General features: G+C 39.8%; 1 protein-coding gene across 1 annotated transcript in view; it reads right to left on the reverse strand.

The window, feature by feature from the left end:
- CD109 (CD109 molecule) overlaps positions 1-24,568 on the reverse strand; it is a 120,685-nt gene that overhangs the window by 7,765 nt on the left and 88,352 nt on the right. The window contains exons 20-29 of the mRNA XM_080665861.1: positions 23,976-24,089; positions 22,100-22,318; positions 20,607-20,751; positions 17,611-17,787; positions 10,221-10,302; positions 7,930-8,158; positions 6,768-6,933; positions 3,027-3,217; positions 2,403-2,558; positions 1,272-1,337 (exon numbers count right to left, since the gene is read on the reverse strand). Of these exons, the coding sequence (XP_080521987.1) occupies positions 1,272-1,337; positions 2,403-2,558; positions 3,027-3,217; positions 6,768-6,933; positions 7,930-8,158; positions 10,221-10,302; positions 17,611-17,787; positions 20,607-20,751; positions 22,100-22,318; positions 23,976-24,089 (1,545 nt within the window). The remainder of the gene's footprint in view (positions 1-1,271; positions 1,338-2,402; positions 2,559-3,026; positions 3,218-6,767; positions 6,934-7,929; positions 8,159-10,220; positions 10,303-17,610; positions 17,788-20,606; positions 20,752-22,099; positions 22,319-23,975; positions 24,090-24,568) is intronic.

A 24,568-nucleotide genomic window follows, 5' to 3' on the forward strand; every position in this document is an offset into this window, starting at 1 on the left:
ATTTTGATAAAGACATAGAACTGATGAACATTCTGACCAGTAGGTGCCATATTTACCGCTGTGCTCTTCTAACCTCAAGTAAAAATCACTTGGCTTAAGGAATTTGTCTACATTTGGTTTATCGAGAATGAGTTCCAACCAATTTGGTGACTTAAGTATACTTATGTAATTTTTCAATTGTATTTAAAATATCCTGTGTATTTACTTTCATATTTACTGTTTGCATTGAAAGATAGTTTAGGAATGACAATTTTTACCTGGTCTTTGTTAGTAAAGACCAATATAAACTCTTCACTCTTTTTTCTTTCAATCTTTTTCATTGAATACTATTCCTTTAACTGTGATCATTTTTCCTTGATTTTAAAAAAAATGCACTTGTTCTGAGTATCAGAAAAGTTAATCTTAGAATTATTTGGAAGTTCCTAAATTATACCTGAGCTTCTGCCTTACTTAGCAAGTATATAGCATGTGTATCTGCTATCTTGTCTAGAACAACTGTCCTGGTGTTTTAAAAAGTCCATTTTCTCTATAATAGCCTTTTTTTTTTTTTTTACTTTCTCAGTAAATCTTTCAGGGTTTGTTTGGTTTGTTTTTCTAATCAAGTACATAATCATTGTTGGTCCTATCACATATTATATTTGGTTTCTAATGAACTGATTTTTAGTTCCTATGATTTTCGTGTATTATTTAGTATAATAATTATTTCATCCTATATTTCATCCTGTATTTTTCATGCTACTTTCATTTTATTCTAATCCCTATTGCATGATAAAAGGTAGATTTCTTTGGATTTTCTTCCTGTACCGGAGCATTAACCATATCATGCTCTACTACAGGACACATATCCTATCTTTGGGTCAATTACTTATAATGCCATGTTGACCTTTATATTGTTTGATGAATATTAAGTTGTAAGTAAAATGCATATTTATTTATCAAGTCATAGCATTAAAATTCTGACCTCTATTTTCATAAAACAGTGTGGGAGTTTCCAACAATTCACAGGAATAGTATTGGAGGATTTTCATCCTCACTTCAAGCTACATATAATAACCAAGAAATATTTATCCAATAGATTATCAATCCATAGAGTTGCTGTCTATTCTCCAGTTAATAACATCTCTAATAGTGATTTATCTTACCTAAATCATATAAATAAATCATTAAGGATTCTATACATTGTCTAAATTAAAGATTTAGCAGTGCCCCAAACCAAAGAATTGTTATAACAAGTCATATTTAACCAAACAAAACCAAATATTATCACATACCTGACAAATAGCAAATCCAAAACCATTTGCGGAAATATTAACTTCAATTGGCTCTGTCACAGCAAGCTGAATAAAGGTGGGACAAAAAATGAATAAGGCTAATTTTCCATATCTAGGTCCTTCCAAGTAGCAGAAGAGGTCAGTGTGATTCCTCATTAGGGATACAGCGTGAGCAATCTGTGGAAAGCTCTAAAAACTTTACAGGGCCTCACACATCAAAAGCTATGAGTCAACCATGATAGAGGTGAATTAGAGAAAGTAGCACCCACTCTTCACACGCCCTCACCTCCACCCTTTAGAAAAGCACATTAACGCTAGGGGTAGCCTGCTCTTCTGTAGGGGCTGATGCATGAAAGACAAGAAACAAGCCAGATCTCTCCACTGACCTCCCTTAGTCAGTGCCTAATCCCTTGGTCATGCTGGAACCCAGTGACACATCATCATTGCCTATGACTAAGTTTATTCCTTCTTTTCCTTTGCCATAACCCCTCTTCCTCCACTTCCAGCCTTGAAATTATTACTTTCATCCATTACCCTCAAGTTCCCACAAGGTTACCCAGGGGAATAAGGTTAGGGTCTAGCATAGGCCTTTTTTCCATTTCAAAGTAAGAATTCTATTACTGGTTTTATCAATTCTCTAATGAGGCCAGGTGTGGCAGCTGAAAAGAACATGGTCTTTGAAACCATGAGTTCAAGTCATAGCTCTACTGTTGTTAGTAACATGATCTTGAGCAAGTTCTTAACCTCTCTCAGCCTCAGTTTTATCATGTGTACAATAGGGATAAAAGTAAGAAAATATCTGCTGGATGGAACTTAGTGTTGGTTTGAGAAATAAGTGCAGTTGCACATGTAAAGAAATTGAGCACGATTCCTGCAAAGAATAGTATCTCAATGGGGATTCATTCTGGTCCCAATATGTCAGCGTCCATGTTTTCTCCTTTTCAAAGTTCCCATCCCCTCCTCCCTTCCCCAGCTCAGCAAATTCAACCAAAGGAGTGTACTCCTTCCTCCCAGTCTCTATAGGGCTCTGGGAACAAGTCTTTGTTGAAGTCAATAGAACAGAGATAAAACCATTTTCTACCCTAAGGAGTCATCTGCGCAGAATTTTAAATAACTGCCCCTTGTCCACACCTCTGCTGTCTGGAGGATAAAGCGGTTCTCTGTGTCAATCTGAAACTTTATAGGACTTGGTGCACCAGACGCCATTATGGTCACTTGGATATGTGTCCTTTCTGTGTTCATCAGGGCTGCAAATTCAGACAGGGCCTTCAAGGCCACAATGGTGTCCTGTTGAGAAAAGAAAACCATGTGTGCATATAAGTATATATCAAGGTCTTCCAGGAGTAAATACAGTAATGTTTAGGACCCCCACTATACAGTTATCCACCTTTCCTGAGAGTGGAAGTCTCCTTTATTCATCTTTGAATCTCCTTGTGAGGCTCAGAAAACATCGGATGGACAGAACTCATCATCTACATTATCAGTTACCACAAATGGAAAAATGGCTAATACAGATGGGGAACTAATTTATTCCCTATAAATATCAGAAGTGATGTTTATATCCATGATGAGAAAAAGTTAAAATGAGTAACTTAAACCTTTGGCTTAAGTTACTTAACTTTTAAACTGCTAAGTAATTCTATGAAGTCATGAAAAAAAGCAACTACATACTTCCTAAAGCTATGAATGGATGGATGGATGGATGGGTGAATGGATGGATGGATGGATAATAAATTAAAAACTGTCATGACTCACCTGGGTAGATGCAAAACCTCCCAAGCTGTTTCTTTGCCTGCTCAGCCACCTCATAATCGGGATTCCCTCAGCAACCTGATGCTGCAGGAAGTGTGAGAGCAGCGCATAGGCTGCGACTTCAATATCCAGGGAGCTGGGCTGCCAGGACTCAGCAAGTCCAGACACTGATGACACCCAGAAGTGCATGTCTCCTGCAAGAGAAAAGTAATGCCAGAATGATCAATGACAGAAAAACTGCATTCTATACCATTCAATATCCTTACACGGGTCCAAGTTCTACTTGGCTAACATAAAATGATTTCTATCGCTTTATATGTGTATATGTATGCCAAACAAAACATGTATATTTAAACACACACATGCATGCACAGATATAAACATGTACTTATATGTCACCTTTTAAACAACTGACACATTTTCATTCTTTCCCTGTTGGTTATATGTAAGGATCTTTTGATGAAAATATTTTCCCAAAAGATATCCATATGTTTGGCTCTAGACTCAACAGCTATAAATAAAAGAAAAAAAAAACATACTATATCCCAGAAAATAATGTACATAACTTTTCTGACCAGGCCATCACAAAAATATTTTAGAATACATTGGAAAGAACCCTGCTCTGGGAATCAGCCATTAACCAGCTCTATTATTCTGGGAAACCTCTCCTTCTTCATTATCTGAAAGTTGGTGTTATAAGTTCAAAATCCAAGCCCCCAAGAAAAAAATGAGGGACCCTGGCCAACTCAATAATCTTCCTAGAGATATTCCTACTAGTCCCTGGAGAAGCATCCTATTTGGTGCCTTCCCCCTCAAATATTACTGTTTAGATGTTGATTACACTTGGGTGGAATATATAATAACTGCCACCTAGCCAAGCAGAGAAGAAGAAATGTCAAGGACTGCTTCAGCCTCTGTGCAATAATCTTTATCCCCAGCACAACAATAGGTGATAAGGATTCAATCTATTAATGCTAATCCTAGCTAATAAAGAGGGAATATGATAATTGACCTCACGCCATCACAAAGATGACAGCACCCACAGCCAGTACAGAGGGTATATGCTAATTGACTGCCCCACCCTCAAAGATGGTGGCACCCATAGCCACAAGATGGCAGCGGCCAGTCCCCTCAGCCCCGCTGGGGTGGCAGGCACGCGGCAAGGCCGGGCCCGCCCTGAGGCAGGCCCAGCCGCGCCGCACGCCTGCCTCCAGAGTCTCCCAGTCCCCTTAGCCCCTCAGCCACCCAGGGCCAGCCCAAGGCACAGGCAAGCCTCAAATGGCAGCTGCCCAGTTGCCCAGGGTCAGACTGAGGCGCAGGCAAGCCTTGGATGGTGGCTGCCCAGCCGCCCAGGGGCCGGCCCAAGGTGCAGGCAAGCCTCAGATGGCAGCTGCCCAGCTGCCCAGGGCCATCCGAGGCTCAGGTAACCAGGGCCAGCCAAGGCTTGTGCTGCCAGCAGTGGCAGCAGCAGAGGTGTGATGGGGTGTCACCTCCCACCCCTGAGGGCTCCCAGAGTGTGAGAGGGGGCAGGCCTAGCTGAGAGACCCCCCTCCAGGGCATGAATTGTCATGCACCGCGCCTCTAGTAATAATAATAATACAATATTTTTTTACAGTCTCAGAAGTCTCAAAATACTTTCTACAGTTTGAAACAGCTGTTTCTACTTTGAAACAGCTCTGTTTCAGTCCACTCATCCCCATATCTATCTACTAGAGGCCCGGTGCACAAAATTCGTGCACGGGGGGCGGGGAGGGGTGTCTGTCAGCCCAGCCTGCACCCTCTCCAATCTGGGACCCCTCGAGGGATGTCCAACCAGGATCAGGCTTAAACGGGCAGTCGGACATCCCTCTCACAATCCAGGACTGCTGGCTCCCAACTGCTCGCCTGCCTGCCTTCCTGATTGCCCCTAACCACTTCTGCCTGCCACCCTGATCACCCCTAACCACTCCCCTGACAGCCTGATTGATGCCTAACTGCCCCCCTGCCAGCCTGTTTGCCCCTAACTGCCCTCCCCTACAGGCCTGGTCACCCCTAACTGCCCTCCCTTGCAGGCCTGGTCCCTCCCAACTGCCCTCCCTTGCAGGCCTGGTCCCTCCCAACTGCCCTCCCCTGCTGGCCATCTTGTGGCAGCCATCTTGTGTCCACATGGGGGCAGGATCTTTGACCACATGGGGGCAGCCATCTTGTGTGTTGGAGTGATGGTCAATCTGCATATTACTCTTTTATTAGATAGGATAGAGGCCTGGTGCATGGGTGGGGGCCAGCTGGTTTGCCCTGAAGGATATCCCAGATCAGGGTGGGGGTTCCCTTGGGGCGTGGGGCGGCCTGGGCGAGGGGCCTGTGATGTTTGCAGGCTGGCCACACCCCCTGGCGACCCAAGCGGAGGCCCTGGTATCTGGGGTTTATTTATCTTCTACAATTGAAACTTTGTAGCCTGGAGCAGAGCCAAGCCTTCTGTTTGCTCCGTGGCGGCAGCCATTTCTGTTGGGATTTATGTATCTTCTATAATTGAAACTTTGTAGCCTTAAGCGAGGCCTGGGCTGGCCAGAGTGTGTGGAAAGCTTGGCTTCCTCCATTGCCGGGGGCAACCCTAGCCTCCTGCTCTTTCCAGCTCCGTGGCTGCTGCCATTTCTGTTTGGGTTTATGTATCTTCTATCATTGAAATTTTGTAGCCTTGAGTGGAGGCCTGGGCCAGCCAGGGCAGGCGGAAAGCTTGGCTTCCTCCATTGCTGGGGAAATCCAAGCCTCCCTCCTGCTCTCTGTGGCCGTAGCCATCTTGGTTGGGTTTATTTGCATATTTGCTCCTGATTGGCTGGTGGGCGTGGCTGGTGGGCGTGGCTGGTGGTGTAGCGGAGTGATGGTTAATTTGCATATTACTCTTTTATTAGATAGGATACATTCACAAGCACATGCATACACACACACACACACACACACATACACCCTGAATCCCTGACTGTAGAGGCCATTTGGGAAGTGACAACATCTGTAGGGTTTACCCTGCTGTAGCCCTTAAATAGTCCCCATTCAAAAATATATATATCCTACCCATAATTCACTAACAACATTTTTTTGGCATTTGTGTTTCTATTAATTACTATTGTGGTTCCCATTTTTAAACATGTATTATGCAGCAAGCACTGTGCATTATCTCACTTAATCTTCATAGCAACCCTTAAATTGGTGTTACTCCAATTTCACAGTTCAGGAAACTGCAGCTCACAAAAGGGAGTAGCAGAGGCAGAATTTGAACCCAAATCTCTCATAAACCAAGGCCTTAAAAACCACTCAAGGCCATTAAGCTAGCAATGGTATCAGAGAACTACCAGGGTAACTGACATCTGGTAGAATATATCTAAAAGAAGAAAATACCCATGCCCCAAAATTCTCTGGAAAACTCTTGGGGAAAGTAGAAGCAACATGGCCATGTCATAATCCTGTGATCTCCTCTGTGCTTCATGCTTCATCCCATTTAGAAGATGTAAATGTAATCAACTTCATATCTGGCTTACAAAACTCTCTCACATAATTTATATATTTCCTAGTGCCCAACAGTCTAACAACTTCCAATGGGACCTGTGCGTTACCCCCTTTTTTAAAAATATATTTTTATTGTTGATAGTATCATAGATAGTTCCCATCCTCCCCCTCCCTTTACTCCCCCCCACCTAGCCCCGGCCCACCCCACCCCACCCCCCAGGTCTTCACTACCCCACTACCCGTGTCCATAGGCTATGCATATACCTTCTTGTTCTGCTCTCTGAGTCAGGATATTCAAAGCTTCCTTGGCTTTAGGACTCCCCAGGAGGGACAGCGCATACGTTGTAAGAGCCAGAGTATAATTGTCTGAAATTCCTCTGAGGAATTCAGACTCCAAAAAGTTGATAGAGTTTTTCACATCAAGATTAGGCTTGAAAGAAAAAATACATATTTTACCATTCAAAAGAACCCCAAAAGTATTTTCAAGCATTTATTCAAAAAATAATTTCAGCGTACACGAAGCACCTGACTTTTGTCCTAGGCAATGGGAATCAACAATGATCGTTGACATTCATTGATTAGCCATGTGTTTAAACCATAACACTACTTTTCCATTTTTGGAAGTAAATAGGCACCGTGCCTTACAGGAAATAAAAAGTAGAACTTTTGCCAGGATTTCTCCCATTGGATATCATGAATTCAGATGCAAGCATACAATATAGTTTAAGAAAGATATTTCTCATATGTGATCTCAGGGGTTGAAGCTCTAAATTCAGGGGAAAGTTTCTCTTCTGCACGCCTAGACCTGGGCTAGGAAAATAGTAGGAGCTTAATATAGAGAATAGCTGGTTTTGATCATGTGAAATGCAGTCGGCATTAAGCAGTAAAGGCATCAATCATTGAGACAGCTCTGGAGCAAAATTAAGCTCATTAGCATAACTTTCCATGTACACTCATTCTCAACCAGACATCCATGCTCATTTAACACGCTTTTTAGAGTGTGGGTATAATTTGTACTAAATGAGCAGACACTGTAATTGCTCCATAATATTTTAGAAATTTAAAAAAAATCCTTCACAACCTAAATTTAATAAAATGCACTCCCAAATTCTGTCCCCTAAGAAATTAACCTTTCCAACAATAAAATAGGAATTGACTTACCTTACCAACAGCAAGTACAACAACATTTATACTGGAAAGCATTTTTAGAATTCTCCTAGTTACTCTGAGAAAGTGGGTCAATATTTTTATTTTCAGATTTTGGAATGTGGTCACGAATGCAAAGCAAAAGGATGCCCAAATTCATACTTCAAATGTGATATAAAATTACAAAACTCCCTAAGTTTCCAGACACATATTGGACCTATCCAAACCTACCTCTCCTGTGATTCCCCACCCATCATTTATGAAGTCAAAGATGAAATACCTGATACTTTCTATATCTCAGGAGAGAAGTCACAATATAAGCTGTAAGCGTTACTGGACTTTTATTGCCACCTTGAAGCTCACTGTGGATCACTCTTCCTGGCTCCCAAAATTCACCATTGGATTTCTGATGTCCTTTGAGCCATGTATATGTTCTGTGTAACACATTCTGATCAATATCTATATAAGGATCAGCTTCAAGGAAACATCGTAAAACAAAGGCTGACAACCTTGGGTAAAAGGGGTGGAGGGAAATGACATAAAATACAATTAATAAAGTCCTCCAAATAACGCTGAGCAAGAAAACACCAACAACAGCAACACTTTTTTCCCCATCAGAAGGGTCACCCAAGGGAGAATCACCGAAGAAGAAACAAAGGGAAGAACACAACAAAGAGGTAACACAAACAACTCCGCCTAGCTGGGTAGACCTAGTTCCCACTTGAGTGTGATCAAGAAATTTTAGGTCCAGGGAAGCATCGATCAGACTGTCAAACCTCAGAGGGAAGGTAGGGGAGGGTGGGGGTAAGGGGAGAGATCAACCAAAGGACTTGTATGCATGCATATAAGCCTAACCAGTGGTCACAGACAACAGGAGGGTGGGGGCATGTGTGGGGAGGGGTTTGGGATGGGGATGGGGGGATGAGGACAAATATGTGATACCTTAATCAATAAAGAAATTAATAAAATAAAAAAAAGAAAGAAACATCAACAGGGAAAAAAAAGAAATTTCAGGTCAACTCACATCATCTCAGAATTAGAATGGAATTTAGAAATCATCTAATACAGTTTCACTATTTTATAGATTGACATTTTGACTGAGAATATGACATTCCAACAGAGTTAAATAAATGGTCCAAGATTACTCATCTTTGGACTGTTCTAGGTATATACCAAAGATGAACTTATTACATCTCTCAGCCCTAAAAATATGAATAAAGTATATATAGTTCACAAACTGACATACTTTTAAGTAGAGAAAACGAATGTTTTCTTTCCCATAGGACAGGAGGCAGCAAATTAAAGTCTCTGAGCTAAATCTGTTGGGCCAGGTCTGGTCCTTAGGCCAAATACAGCAGAGTCTGTTTTGGGGGTTGTTGTTTTCTTTACCTCTTCCCCTCTATCCTCCATCTAAAAAGTTGTTTTAAATGGATAAAGAGAAAAAGAGAGGAATGAGAGGAGAGGGAAGCATATGCTGCAGAGACACCATGTGGCCTGTAATGCCTAACATACTTACTCTCCGAACCTTTACAGAAAAAGCTGGCTGATCCCTGCTACAGAACACTAAGTATTGAGGTGAAAAGAATGTCAAGCAATAAAACAATGAAACCTTTCTATATTTGGATCTATATCCTGACTCATGCCAAAAGAAAACTTGAACCAGATCTGTTTCATCCTATAAAAAATTTAGTGTGGTAAATATTACTAATATTCAATAATATCCAGATCCCTTTTACTTTCAGGATACAGAGGAATTCACTTTCTTGCCTCCCTGAAGTGAAACATGGACATGTGACCAGCTTTGATAATGATAAAGTGAAAAGAAATTTTGCACCCAGGCTGAAGCATCCAATTGCCAGGGCTGCATATTAAAGCCTGAAGCTTCCCGCTGAGGTGAGATGGTGGCAGCTGAAGCATAGACTGCAGTGCCCCCTGCTGGCCCATAATAGGAATGCAGCATGTGAAAGAAAGAAACCTCTGTTGTAAATAAGCTACTGAGATTTAAGGGGTGGTTACCATAGCATGCCCTGTCCAACCCGACTGATACAGTCAGTCTTTTTCTGAGTGAAATGTAGAATTGAAGATAGTAAGGAAAAAGCAAGGAGAGAGAGCAATCATCCAAAATCAGCCATGCAGAGATTCCATTCTGGAGGAAACTCTAGATATTCATTACTTAATCCCATACACATAAAAATAACGTTAAACAAACTACACTGACTGCCTTAACACAAAATTCACGTTGATCATACAAATTAAAGAAAAAATTATGTCACAATCACCCGGTATTTCTAACAGAATTTTCTTGTCAGCCCTACCATCGTCATGTGGTATTTTTATTTTTGCTTTTTCCACCAAAAGAGGACTTATGACCTATCTTTTCTAAACAAAAACACTTGCTTTGTTAGTGTTTTAAAATCATATTTAAAAAGGAGAATCTCTTTTAAAGCCAGGCTATGGGCAAAACAGCCTCAGAGCCTATATATACAACACATCTATCAATTTCATGGCCATTGTGACCTAGTGAGGGCCCAATCCATGACAAGGATTTGTTCTGTTAGCAAGAACACTTACCAAGTGCTCCCAGAAGGGTCATCATTCCCAAAAGCACTGAAAGAGCCATCTTCCCTTTGATAGAGAAGTTCTCTCTGGTAACCTGAAGACACCAAAATAGACCATCAATGTAATCAACTTGCAATGACTGGAAGTTTCTAATCAGGCTTTCATACCGAGAAAACACGGGTAGAGAATAGGAAAGAAGACGAATTCAAATCAGCAATTAATATCAAATATTTTCCATGTTAAGTCCTGTAAAAAATGTAAAATACCAGAATGCAAAGCAGAATGCAAAAAATAACAACTGTGATATCCCCAAATTAAAGTAAATTCAGAATACTGAAACATAGACAATAATTCTAGCCATTCAAAAGCAAGCTATTTAAAGGCAGAGTTTTATTTAACTCTGCAGTTTCCAGTCCACTGCTTTCAATACTTAGTCACCTAAAATTGCTGGATAGCTAAGAAAAAAATCTAGAATTTCAAATTAAAGTTTAAAGCTAAAACAGAAAGTGAAAATGCTTTCTCATTTTAGGCCAACAACAGAGGGATTTGGAGAAAGGGAGAATTGTTAAATAATCAAAGACAATGCCTCTAAAATTTTTGGCCATGGCCAACTGAGGTAAATCAAAGACCAATTGTTCTGCTCAATTCTAATTTCTCACTGAAGAAAAAACAACTTGCCCTAACCGGTTTGGCTCAGTGGATAGAGCGTCGGCCTGTGAACTGAAGGGTCCCAGGTTCGATTCCAGTGAAAGGCATGTACCTTGGTTGCAGGCACATCCCCAGTAGGGGGTGTGCAGGAGGCAGCTGATCGATGTTTCTCTCTCATCGATGTTTCTAACTCTCTATCCCTCTCCCTTCCTCTCTGTAAAAAATCAATAAAATATATTTAATAATTAAAAAAAACTTGGTGGTGGTAATGAAATCTTTACTTATAGAAGTAAATTAGGGAGGGGGTTAAGGTTCATGTGTTTGCTTTAATAAAAACAGATGTTTCATATTTACAAATAAATGATTGCAAATAAGAGGCACGTGTTTCATAGCTGCAGAGTGATGCCTGTAGGTCTCAAAGTCCAGTGACTTAGAAACCATAGGCCCAAAACTAAAGACCCACCAAACAACCCACAACAGACTAACTTGCTAAAAATGAAGTTAAAATAGCAATAACTTATCATTAAACATCAAGCATGAGCAACAGCCAAAAACATTTCCAACTCCAGGCATTATCAGTGATTCTCTAATAAGCAAGAACCCTTCCTGGAAATGACAGGATTCCAGCACAGGCAGGTGAGGGCACACACTATGACCCTGCAGCGCCCACGCAGAGCCCAGCAACCATGAACATTTGTAATATGTTGAACTTAATCCCTAGTGAAGTCTAGTAATAAAAACTTTTACTTTATCAATACCACATTTTAGAAGCTTCAATAATTATAAGTATTCATATCTGATTAACAAAACGTAAGCACTAATATTTTTAAATTACAGTGAACCTGATCTTGCCATGCCCCAAACTTTTCTCCATAAGTCTTCCCACAAGAAACCCTAGATCTGAGTAGCTGACTTAAACTACAGTAAGACAAAACATTCAGAAAACAAGACACTGTCTCATGGTGACCTTTAAGATCGATGGTAAAAGAAATATAGATACCATTTAAATGATGACAGAATTTTGCTTAATTTGAAGAAGAGGGTATTGGGTTATAACTTATATGTTTGAAACTAAAATATTATGGCACAGTAATTAAATAGCCAACCTTTATCCAACACTATGTGTCAGGAACTGCTCAAAGCCCTTTCAGGACCCAGGTAATCCTCAGGACAACCCTATGATATAGATGCCATATTAGTATCCCTTTTCAAAGATGATAAAACTGGAACTCGGACACACCATGTGCAAGGTCACACAGCTGGTGGGTATTGAAGCTAGGCCTTAGCCAAGATCTCTTTGTCTGCAACTGCTGTTTCCTATTAATTCAGAGACCTCTTTCAATGACTTATGTATGAAAAGTCCTTAGCACAGCACCTTTTCCATGGCAAGCTCTCAATAAGCAACAGGTATCATTTCAACCGCCCAGTCATTTTTCAAAATAGGTCAATTTGACCACAAAACATTTTATTTTAAATTTTTCATGGCAAACACACTATTAGCCAAGTTAAGACAGGTGATGAATTAGAAGAAAATATTACCAGCATATAAGAGAAACAAATGGCTAAAATCCATAACAACAAATTTTATGTATATGTTTATATATAATTACAATATATTTATTCATATATATAAAGAAAATTTTTAAATATAAAGGGAAAATTTTTAGATCTCTTATAGGGAAAAAATGAATAAAGGACAAGAACAGACATTTTATAAAAAAAAACAAAGAAGGATGGACCTTAATATGTGAAAAATATTCATCTTCATAATAGGTGAAATGCAAATTAAAGCTACATTGAGATACCATTTCTCATCCATCACATTAGCAAAGATTCAAAAGCTTGACCATTCATTCTGTCCAGAAGGCTGTAAGGAGACCAGCCCTCATTATTGTGGGGGTAAATTCAAAATGGTACAACTCCTGTGTAGGAAAATGTCTATACCTTCTAACCCAATAATCCTACTTCTAAGAATCCATCCTAAAAATACACCTCCAGCAATATAGACATATTCATGCAAAAGTTTATTCATTGAAGCATTATTTGTAATTGCAATAATATTGAAAATGACCTAAATGCCCCAAATTAGACTCTGGTTGAACAAAATGTAGTACATACTCACAATGCAGTACTATGCAGCTGTGAAAAAAGAACGGGGGCTATTTCTCTGAATTTAAGTGTGGTGATTTGATGGATATATTATTACGTGAAAAAGGCAAAGTCTAGAATAGCATATATAACATATAACCTTTTGTGTAAGAAAAAGAACCAAGAAAACATATGTGTAGGTGTTCATTTCTGCAGAGAGAGAAAGAAACTAGAAACTAATGAAGTAAGTTACCTACAAGGGTAGGGAGAAGGGATACAATAGTTACAGATACCCTTTGCATATACCTTTTAGAACAGGTTTGACTTTTGGAAGAATTGTTCTACATATTCAAAAAATCAAAGAAGAATGAAAAAAAGTTAAACTTTTGGAAAAAAAAACACACAACATAAAATCTCTTCCTTTTTCAGAGCTAGTCGGGGATCACAGAGCAGCAGAATAATGGTCTAATATTCACAAAAGAAATTAGCAAAAGAGTCCAAGACATTCTCCCTTGATTTCCAATTCAAGACTAAATCTACCAGACTGTGAACTCAGTCTGGCAGAGGAGAAGGGAGGGGTGAGGAGGAGAGAAAGTAGAGGAGAGGAGAAAGAAGAGGAAAAGAGAAGAGGACAAAGAAAAGGAAAGGTTCAGGGCCCTCCATCACTACAGGAGCTGCTCCTGTGAAAGGAAGGACCCACATGGAGAAGAAGACCATGTGACTCCAAGCCCCAAATCACATCAACAACTGCAGTTCCAAGTATGAGTTATTGTAAAACCAGTCAGAGAGATGAGCTCATGGAGATGAGATCAGTGCTTATGGAAATTACCCCTCAGGTGGCTGACCTCCAGCAGTCCCCATTAATATCAACAACTAGCACCATTCTTCCACCAGGGGCAGCCAGCCCAGAAGAGGGGGAGGACTCGCGGACAATCTCCTGCTGGGGAGTGCATTTCTTGAGCTGGTTTAGATAAAATGAAAAGCTAAACCACCAGCCCTGCTCCCATGGTAAAACAAAGGAGAGAATCAGAGCCCAAAGAGAGGAGCTCACATGGCTCTCCTGATGGGAGGGCGTCTCCTGTGACGTTCCCTTCCTCGTCCTAAACCACCTGTGCATCCTTAAAGAGCCCTCGGCTGCTGGTCCTCCAAATCACCCATCCCATAAGCAGAAATGACACTGTTGGCTCAGCTGTAATGTCTATCAATACAATTCAATGTTCGGTGTAGTCACCTAAGTTGGAGACGTTTCACCATGATAGGTGAGAAAGGCAAAAGCATCGTGTTCCCCAAAAGTTTATGAGGAAATAAGAGTATAAGCTTGAAGTTCATAGTTTTATGACTAGTTCTTGAGTTAGAAAGTAATAATACCGAATAACCAGAATTAACAGACACTCTGACAATTAAAATACAGAAGAAGTCCAGAGGTCCACATGAACTGTCACTTATAAAGGGCCAGAAAAGATGCATACTTATGGGCCATGACTTTTCTTTGAAATAGCCACAAATGTAAAACATTTACAATTTATCATAATAAATATGAAAGTCGTGCTCACAGAAACACACAGAGAAGTAACGTTCTAACCATAATTTAATATGGGTTACCTCAAGTGTCAAAATTGCATACAAAAAATAAAAGGAATAAAATCAGCTCCCTGTGACTATATTAATCAGTTTCTGTGGTTGTTTTTTTTTAAAAAAAAAGCTGGTGAAAATATCCTCTGTACTAAAAGATAAGTAGTCATTATCAACTCCCTTCCTCTCTATGACTTGAAATGGAAGATGAGAACTTTACCAGGTTTTTCGGTAACATCTTCACCATTGCCTCTGGCCATTCTTGTGATGACCAAATGCAGCATCAGACTTCTGAAACCTACTTTTCCCCTGTTTTTATTTCAACAGAGAAAATATAATGTGTTTTCAACTAAGCCCAGTCTGAGTCTCAGTTGAAAATCAAGCTGTGGGCACTAGGATTTAAATATTTGAGGAAAACAAGTGTCTTCAATCTCTAATTAACAGATTCAGGTCCTTATCAAAAACAGCTTTCATTTTACGGTTCTATTTTTCTTTTGACAGCAAAAGACACTTCATTCAATGATGTAGCTGTTGTTTTGGCTAAAAAACAATGGGTCAGGTTACAGGGTTCTTGGGCCAAGCATGATTTAAGTAAAACAATGCGCTGTTCATAAATGACATTTAAATAATATAATCATGACTCATGCCAAAGCCACTTTAATTTCGTAAAAAATAAAAACAACAACGGTATATTTAAAGAACTTTGGCAAATGTGATGGCAAAAGAAAAAACAGAGTCTCTGAAATGAGACGCTGATTTCATAATGAAAATCATTATACCAAGAAGTTTCTGTCCTTCACTTGAAATATGATTCAGTTCAGCGTGTGAAGTGGTGCCTTTCGGGGCGTTCCATTGTACCGACTTCCATCAGCCACTCCACCAGCTCAAAAGGCGAAACACTAAAACCACTGGTCACGATTCCTAGCTGATCGGAACCTGCCTGCAGTGTTGACAAATAACTACTGCATTGTGGGAGCACTTGAGAGACCTTCTAGATCCAATCTCCACATTAGGATGGTGAAACTAAGGCCCAAAGAGGTCAACATTGATAGTAATGTGTCATCCATCCTGCATTTATCGAAGCGCCAAGAGAGGGATACAATGGAGAAGATATTAAACATGGTCCCCACTGTCAGGGAGCTTACATTCTAGTGCAGGAGATACCTGGATTATAAAAAGAATAAAAATTAAAAATAAAAAGGGGGGATGGGAGATATCTTTAATAATATCAACAATAAAAATATATTAAAAATAAAAATAAGTAAAGCCAGCTGACGTAGCCCAGTGGTTGAGCATTGACCCATGAACCAGGAGGTCACAGTTTGATTAACAGTCAGGGTACATGCCCAGTTTGCAGGCTCAATCCCCAGTAGGGGGCATGCAGGAGTCAGCCAAGCGATGATTCTCATCATTGATGTTTCTATTTCTCTCCCTCTTCCTTCTTCTCTGAAATCAATAAAAATGTATTTAAAATATGTTTAAAAATAAAAAAACAAGATAATTTTAAATAATGTTGTGTGGTGAATAAATGAAATGGTATAATATAAGTGATAATTAATAAATGGTCAGGAAAGGCCACTCAGAGGAAAACACTACATGAGTGATGAGAAGGAGCCGGTCACAGGAAGATCTGGGGGAAGAGCCTCCCAGGAGAAGGAGAACAAGTTTGAAGGCTCTGAAGCCCCAGGCAGGGAGCCAGACAGGGCAGCATCAGACAAGGTGGAAGGTGGAGGCCAGGCCGTTCAATTGGGGTTTTGTAGGATGAGGCCGGGAACCCACTGGAGAATTTTAAGCAAGGTAGTGACATGATTTTGACAATTTCAAAAAAATCTCTTTTGTAATATGTGGAGACGGTGAGCACAGAAGCAGAGAGTCTATTAGCTCCTGGAGTGGTCCAAGGCGGCATCTGAAGGGGAGAAACCAGCCATGGAATGGACAGAGGGGAAGAAGCTCCCATTTGTTTTCAGAGGGAGAATGGACCAAATTTACTTGCTGACTTTAGACCCTAACTCCGTAGGTGGATGCAACTGACAGCTGCTACAATATATCATGTCATCTTCACAACAGTGTAGTTCCCACATACTTTCCACTCGAAACCAACAAATTAAATTTTGAATACAAGTCAGAATCTTGTTTTCTCAAGATTAAATTATGACCATTTCAAATACATTTTACTCATCTCCTTAAATACAACCATTATTGCAATGTGCAAAGATCTCCTTTGTTTTTAGCATGGCACACACTACTATACCACAGAGAGCACTTGGAGTTCAAATCCCAGCTCTGCCATTCACTTGCTATAGGACCCTGGGCAAGTCAGTTAACTTTTCTGTGCCTCAGTTTCCTCATCTGTAAAAACAGAAGGATACTACTAATTATGAGCATTAAATGAGATATTAGATGTAAAGTGTTTAGAATACTGCCTGCCACATAGTAAGCACTCAACTAATGGTCACGGTTGGTATTAGCAAGTTGCAGACACCAAGTATCTGGTGTCTACAAAACAGTATGAGCCTCTCAAGGAGTCAGGGTAGAGTCACCACTGGTGTGCCCTTTTCTGAGGGTCAAGCAGGGCCTCCCCATACAAACATTTCTCTCCTCGCCATCTGCTTGACATTTTACTTGCACTGAGAAGGTCCCCACATGGGACACCACCTGTCTGTATGTCCAGACTCTTCACTGAACAGGGCATTCCATGAGCGGAAAGGCCCTGACTTCCTCTGTGCCCATGGCACTAGAAAGGGCTAAATGTTTAATGAATAAGTGAACACTCATTCCTTTACATAGCTTTAAATTTCATGTCCCTTATGAAAATACAAACCCCTCCCAAAACCAAACCCTTAACAAACACCTGAGCAGCAATCAGAAAAACAATGAGCTGAAGACTCATACTCCCAGCACATTTCAGCACCATCTAGTCCCACGATCACAGAGCAAAGACACAATCTGCCTGTTTTGAAAAATGGTCTAGAGTGAACTCTGCCTTAAAAAATAATAATAAAAATAAAAGTACGTTTCTAAAATGCTTACCTTGAAAGGGGACATATGTAATACTTTCAACAATAAAGATTTTAAAATAAAATGAAATGCTTACCTTGTCTCATAAATGAAAGGGCTTTTTCTTTTAAACTCTCTGTCAGTTGTTTCTTTTTAGTCAGGTAATCCAAAACATAAATATTTGGAGCAAAGTTTATCATGTTCTGTTCACCACAGCCATAAGGCATCTGAACCAATGAGGCTAAGCCACTGATGGAAGAGCCAAGAATATCTCCTGAAAGCACAAGATGGTAACACATTCAACAAATACTCCATACCTGGGCCTGTTGGCGGCGAACAGACTTCCACATCCAGTGCCCAGAACAGTAGAAAATTTACATCAAGAGTTTAGGATGATTGCTCCAATATGCGGTAATACAGTGATACTGAACTTGTAGATTACATGGCAGATTAGGACACCTTTATCTCAGCTAAAGATACAGGCATACATAGGCAACAAAATAAGTTTAAAAATAACTATTGAACAAAAATGTCAAGAATTAACCATAGCAAACCATCATTCTTATATAGGAAAGAAACGGTTTTTTAATTAATATTCTTTATATAAATAGAACTTCATTCTGATTTCTTACTAATATGCTACAAATACTAGAGAAATAATTTTTTAAAAGATAGAAATTATAATATTTTTCAATGTGCTTTAGCAACAACGAAGTGGAACTAACAAATAGAAGCATTTCAATGACTTTCAGGATCAAAAAGGTTAGAAATACTCTTCAAAGATAGTTACAGAAAATTAAACCAAATGTAATTAAAAGACTTCCCTACCCACATTCTAACACCATGACTCAGGGAAATAAGTAAAAATTCAGAAATATAGACATTGAGTTCTAATTCTGCCCCCATTGAGGTTGAGCTATATGAAGAAGAATATTCTTCTGTGTAGTTTAGAAACATACCATTCCAAGTCCAAACCTAATGAAAATCTGATCCTTTAAAAAAAAATGAATCCTAAAAGAGAGGAAGAACTCTTTCATACGAGTAGGCTGCAGTCACACTACCGTATGATGTCAAACTTTATATGTTAACACAAATATCTAAATAAAGGTTATATTATTACCACTGCAAGTTTTGTTTCTAATATTCAGAGTGAACATAAACTTAGACTCTCAAAATTCAAAGAGCAAGCTGATATTCAAACATTCTGGGCTACCAAATAGTCTTTTCAAAATAAAAACCATATCAAAATAAAACTTGAAAGGCCATTCTTTACCTCAAGCTTAAAAAGTAAACCTCAGAGCACTTCAATGACCCTAGATAGACTCATTCCAATGTAAGGGGTGATGGTATACATGTAAAATTCAAGGCTCTTGCCCTAGCTGGTTTGGCTCAGTGGATAGAGCGTCGGCCTGTGGACAGAAGGGTCCTGAGTTTGATTCTGGTCAAGGGCACATGCAGGAGGCAGCCAATCAATGATTCTCTCCCATTATTGATGTTTCTCTCTCTCTCCCTCTCCCATCCTCTCTGAAATCAATACAAATATATTTTTAAAATAGAAATAGATAAAATAAACAAAATTCAAGGCCCTTCCCTTTGTGTGCATATGTGGGCTGCATCCTCCCAGCATCCCCTCACTGCAGGAGATGCCTATGCAGAATTTATTCCCCTAAACAAAGAGTTTATTTAATTCCTTTTTAAAAGTTATATCTGCCCTAGCCAGTTTGGCTGAGTGGATAGAATATCGGCATGGTGACTAAAGGGTCCCAGGTTCAATTCCAGTCAAGGGCACAAGCCCGGGTTGCGGGCTCAGTCCCCAGTAGGGGCATGCAGGAGGCAGCTGATCAGTGATTCTCTCTCATCATTGATGTTTCTATCTCTCTCTCCCTCTCCCTCTCCCTTCCTCTCTGAAATCAATAAAAATATATTTTAAAATACTTTTTTAAAAAGTTATATCTAAGCCTCCAAAGAAAGTCCTCTATAGAGGAATTAGTTACTTGGGGTTATAATAAAAAGCATTACAACTGCAGATGAGATGTAAAAGAACCTCTGAGAAAGTGCCTAAGGTCTTAACACCCTGAAAACCGAACCATTTCGATGTTATTAATCTAAACATTTCCTTTAATTTGTTAGAAAGCACAACTATATAAACAAAGTGTTTGTGTGGAAGATCTGTTTAATAGTCAGTACAAAAGTACTTTTCGGGCATCAGCAGGAGATGAGGAGAGGGCCTACAGTCAGTGGGTACCTTCCTACTGTAAAGGTGGCTTGTGTCCTGCACAGACAGCTCCCCTAAGCAGCAGCCCTCAAACTCTGGTGATCAGAATATACCTACCCTAGGCTTAGCCCAAGAGATTCTGACTGAGGAGGTTGGGAGTAGAGCCCAGATATTTGTGTTTTTACAAAGTGCCATAGAAGATTCTGATATTTGTTGGGACTTGGGAGCCACAGAAGCCAGAAGTTCTGTTCATAGAAATAGCCTCCCCCTACAGAAACATTATAATGGGGCCTTACTGCTCAAAAGTAGTCTGCACACCAGATGTATCATCATCAGCTGGGAGCTTATAAGAAATGCAAAAATCCCAGGCCCAGCCCAAGCCCACTAAACCAGAATCTGCCTTTAAACAAGAACCCCCAGGTGGCCCTAACTGGTTTGGCTCAGTGGATAGAGCGTCGGCCTGTGGACTGAAAGGTCCCAGGTTTGATTCCGGTCAAGGGCATGTACCTTGGTTACGGGCACATCCCAGTAGGAGGTGTGCAGGAGGCAGCTGATTGATGTTTCTCTCTCATCGATGTTTCTAACTCTCTATCCCTTTCCCTTCCTCTCTGTAAAAAATCAATAAAATGTATTTTTTTTAAAAAAACCCAGGTAATTCCTATGCACATTGAACACTAGAATAACTGGTCTAGGATACATATCTTGCTAGCCTTTCTATTGTAATCTTGCTAGCCTTTCTATTTGGTACCAACTGAAAACTTCTTGCAACCTTCTCATTTTGACTAAATAAGAAAATGCAGTACATCTACAAAGAGATGAAAACATATATTATCATGTACAAATAAACCAGTAGTGATGGTGATAGACTGTATTCTTACCAACGGCAGTGATCTGAACTCTTTCACTGCCATTCACTGTATTGGGAGGAAAAGAGAAACTCAGTGCTTTCTGTGTAGTTTGCATCCTGTTGTCAGTCAAGTCCAACAAGATGGATTGTGAATATAACTTTTCTATTCCTTCTCCCTGTTGAAACAAAAGCAATATAATTAATGTGGTCCCTACTCATCAGTTTACCAGGAACTGTATGCAAAGCATAAGACAGACATTTGGCCTGTTGTGTCTACAGTGTGTGTACGGTTAATGCCTACCATTTTTTTATTCTTGCTTCAAATCTGTTAATAAGTGTTTATTTTCTAGTTTAGGCAAAACATTTCATGGAATGGTAATGGAAATGACAAAGCAGAAAATGAAAAGGTGATAAGAAAACCTCTCTGAGGTAGGTTCTATTATTACCCAAGAGAGAAATTAAATACCTTATCCAAAGTCACACTTGACAGAGCTGGGATTTGAGGCCAGTGCTGCCTCACCTCAGAGTACAAGTGCTTATCCACTATGCTGAGTTGACTTTTTGTGCATAATGTGTTCTCCAAAAAAAATCTACAAAATCTCTTCTACCGGTGCTGAGGAATTTCAAAATTCAAAATCTACATGTCCACTTAGCATGATTTAACAGGATCCCACTGTAACACAATTTGTAAATGTAAATGACTACAAAAGAGACTTGCTTTATAGTCATACTATAAATTTATCTTTTATTTATTTTAATCCTTACCCAAGGATATGTTTTTCATTGATTATAGAGAGAGAGAAACATTGATGTGAGAAACAGATCAATGTGAGAGAGAAACATCAATGTGAGGAGAAACACTGATGTGTGAAAGAGAAACATTGATGTGAGGGAGAAATATGCTTGGACCAGGAATCAAAACCGAAGCCTGGGTATGTGCCCTGACCAGAAATCAAACATAAGACCCCTCAGTGAACTAGACGACACTCTAACCAACTGAGCTACACTGGCCAGGGCATTCATACTATAAATTAAAGAGAAGCCCTAGCCAATTTGGCTCAATGGATAGAACGTCAGCCTGTGGACTGAAGGGTGGCAGGTTCAATTCCTTCAAGAGCATATACCTCGGTTGCAGGCTCGATCCCAAGCCCTGGCCGGAGCATGTGTGGGGGACAACCAATCGATGTGTCTCTCTCACACTGATGTTTCTCTCTCTCTGTATCTCCCCCTCTCTTCCACTCTCTCTAAAAATCAATGGAAAAATATCCTCTGGTGAGGATTAACAAAAAATAAAATATAAAATAATTAATTAAATACATTTAAAGAGGAAATTGGCAAGTACTTCCAAAGAGTAATATATTTTTACATATAGATGAGAAAAAAATCATTAGACATTACCAGAAGGATAGAGGAAGTGAGTGAGCTTGCAGGTCTTGCCAACAAAGCTAAACAAGAAAAACTATCTCCTGTTTCCTTTTCAACTATGTATTTCCGTTTCATTTATTTGAAACTCCAACCACTTACCTTCACTAAAATCCTCTGGGTAATTGCATCAGAAGCAGCAGGTGAAATAGCTGTGACTGTGATATGAATTTCCCCCAGATGAATTGGTTTGACTGGGAAAAGAACAGTCACCCCATCCTCACTGGGGACCAGAATGTTCTGCTGGTGCCCTGTGGCATTGACTTCATTTGAAGCCACTAGAATATCAAATTTGACACTTTCCTCAATGATCACCTTAACCTGGAAGAAAAATTATTATCAAAGATTTTGTATAATAAATGCTCCTCTGTAAAGTGTTAACATTATTACTATTTTAAGTTCTATTTATCTGTGAGGCCCAAGACTAGAGAAAGGTGAGACAGATCCAGTCAAGAAGAGGATGAAAGGGTACCATGTAAAACTTCATTGCTTTCTTATGCTTTCCCATCTACTTCAAGGTATGTGGGGAAAGGGTGTTCTTCAGAACATTAATTTCCCTTGTTATCTGAAGCCTCTGAGTGGTAAGGAGATGCCCAGAAAGGTTATTCATGTCATGGTATTGCCACCAGCCTGGTTTAACCATCATTCTGGGACACTGGTCTTACTAGAAAAACCTGAGACCAAAGGATGAAATGTTGTGACATTCATTGAGAGTCTCTGCTAAAATTATTCCAAGGAAAGTCTGACCCAGACATTAGCTCTGAAGCACACACTGGTGGTCAACTTTGTAACATACGCCAAAGTTGCAGTCCCATCAAAATGAGCATTTCTCTAGGCCTTGCATATTATGACTTGTTTTCCCATTTATTTTCTCAAAATATTTTCTGTAAAGATAGTAATTATTATTACCATTTCACAGATGAGGAGACTACAACTAAATTATTTGCTGGTAAGTGGTAGAGTGGAATGCTGAATCCTGGCCTTGGACTCCAGAGCTTAGGAGTCCATATTGACTAGATGAAAAACTAAATTTTTAAAACAAAAAACAATTTGCCTGGCCAGCGGGGCTCAGTGGTTGAGCACCAACCTAAGAACCAGGAGGTCGCGGTTCAATTCCCAGTCAGGGCACATGGCCAGGCTGTGGGCTCAATCTCCAGTGTGGGGCTTGCATGAGGCAGCCAATCAGTGATTCTCATCATTGATGTTTCTATCTCTCTCTCCCTCTCCCTTCCTCTCTGAAATCAATAAAAATATATTTTAAAAATTAATAAAATAAGAAACAATTTACTCTACAGACATAGTGCTTAAAGAGATGACAGCATTTTCGTGAAGTACGGCTAATAAGGTTGATTACATATCCCCACTTACTCTGGGAGGAAAAACAACCAATCATTTGGTTAATATTCCTATGGACACAACACAAACAGTGAGCCTAATCCTGCCTTCCAGGGAACTGACGCGCTAAGGAGACACAAGGCACATGGCTCAAAACACCAGGCCCTGGAAACAGACACCCTGTCTAAATGTGAGGACAACACACAGAACAGAATGGCGAGGAAAGGCATCTTCGTTTCAAGCCAGGTCTTGAATGGAATAAATTCTTGCCAACCACACTGGGCAAAGAATGGCAGTGACAAGCAGCAACACATTCTAGATGTGAGTCAGACGAGGAAAAAACTGCAGACGGCAGGAAAGAGGAAGACCTGCCCCAGAGACAATAGGGAAGTTATGTGGCTAAACTGAGGGAAATGTGCTGGAAAGGACAGAGGAGAGAGAGAGAATGCGTATACATGTGAATAACATCCCTAGACGTTAATAAGCAGAAGAAATCGCAGCCTAAGGGTGTTTATGCTCATTCCTCCAGAATGTATGAAAGGCTTAGATACCCAGAGCCTAAACACTAACCAAACCAGTCCCTGCACGTTTTCTCCATTTCTTCCTGTAGTATAAGTGGTTAACAAAATCTTTCATACATTACCTCAGTGGCATCTTTCAAATAATTGAATATGGTTACTTCCAAAGCAAATTCTTCACCTCTGATCACAGAGTAGGGAAGATTCAAAGAAATGAAAAATGGCTGAAAGACTTGCAGCTGGAAAAAACACAATGAATGCATATTTTATTCCTATCGAAATGCTTCACATTTTATTGAATTAAAAGCAAATCTCACAAAACCTATGAAGCTTAACTTCACATAGAAATGTCCACCTGCCTATCAACATACAGCAAATGGCAACTTATCACAAATGAATATGGTAAATTGATTTGATTTATGTTAGTTAACACTAGACTTTATTAAGGGCCTACTAGGAACCAGGTACTTTACCAAATTAACTCATTTAATCATTACAACCTTAAGAGGCAGTGTTATCCTCATATTTTACAGGGATTAAAGAGGAAGCTCAGAGACCCTGTAACTAGTATAAGATCATATTGCCAGTAAGTGGAGGAGCCAGAACTGGATCCCAGTGTGTGTGGTGTCAAAGTCAAGTTCCTCTGCTACTATGTTATACTGACTCCATCATTCTGCTTTAAAAGCCACCAACCAAATCAAAGACTGTTTCAGACTCA

This window comes from Plecotus auritus (assembly GCF_963455305.1).
Source record: "Plecotus auritus genome assembly, chromosome: 4".
NCBI classification, from domain to species: Eukaryota; Metazoa; Chordata; class Mammalia; order Chiroptera; family Vespertilionidae; genus Plecotus; species Plecotus auritus.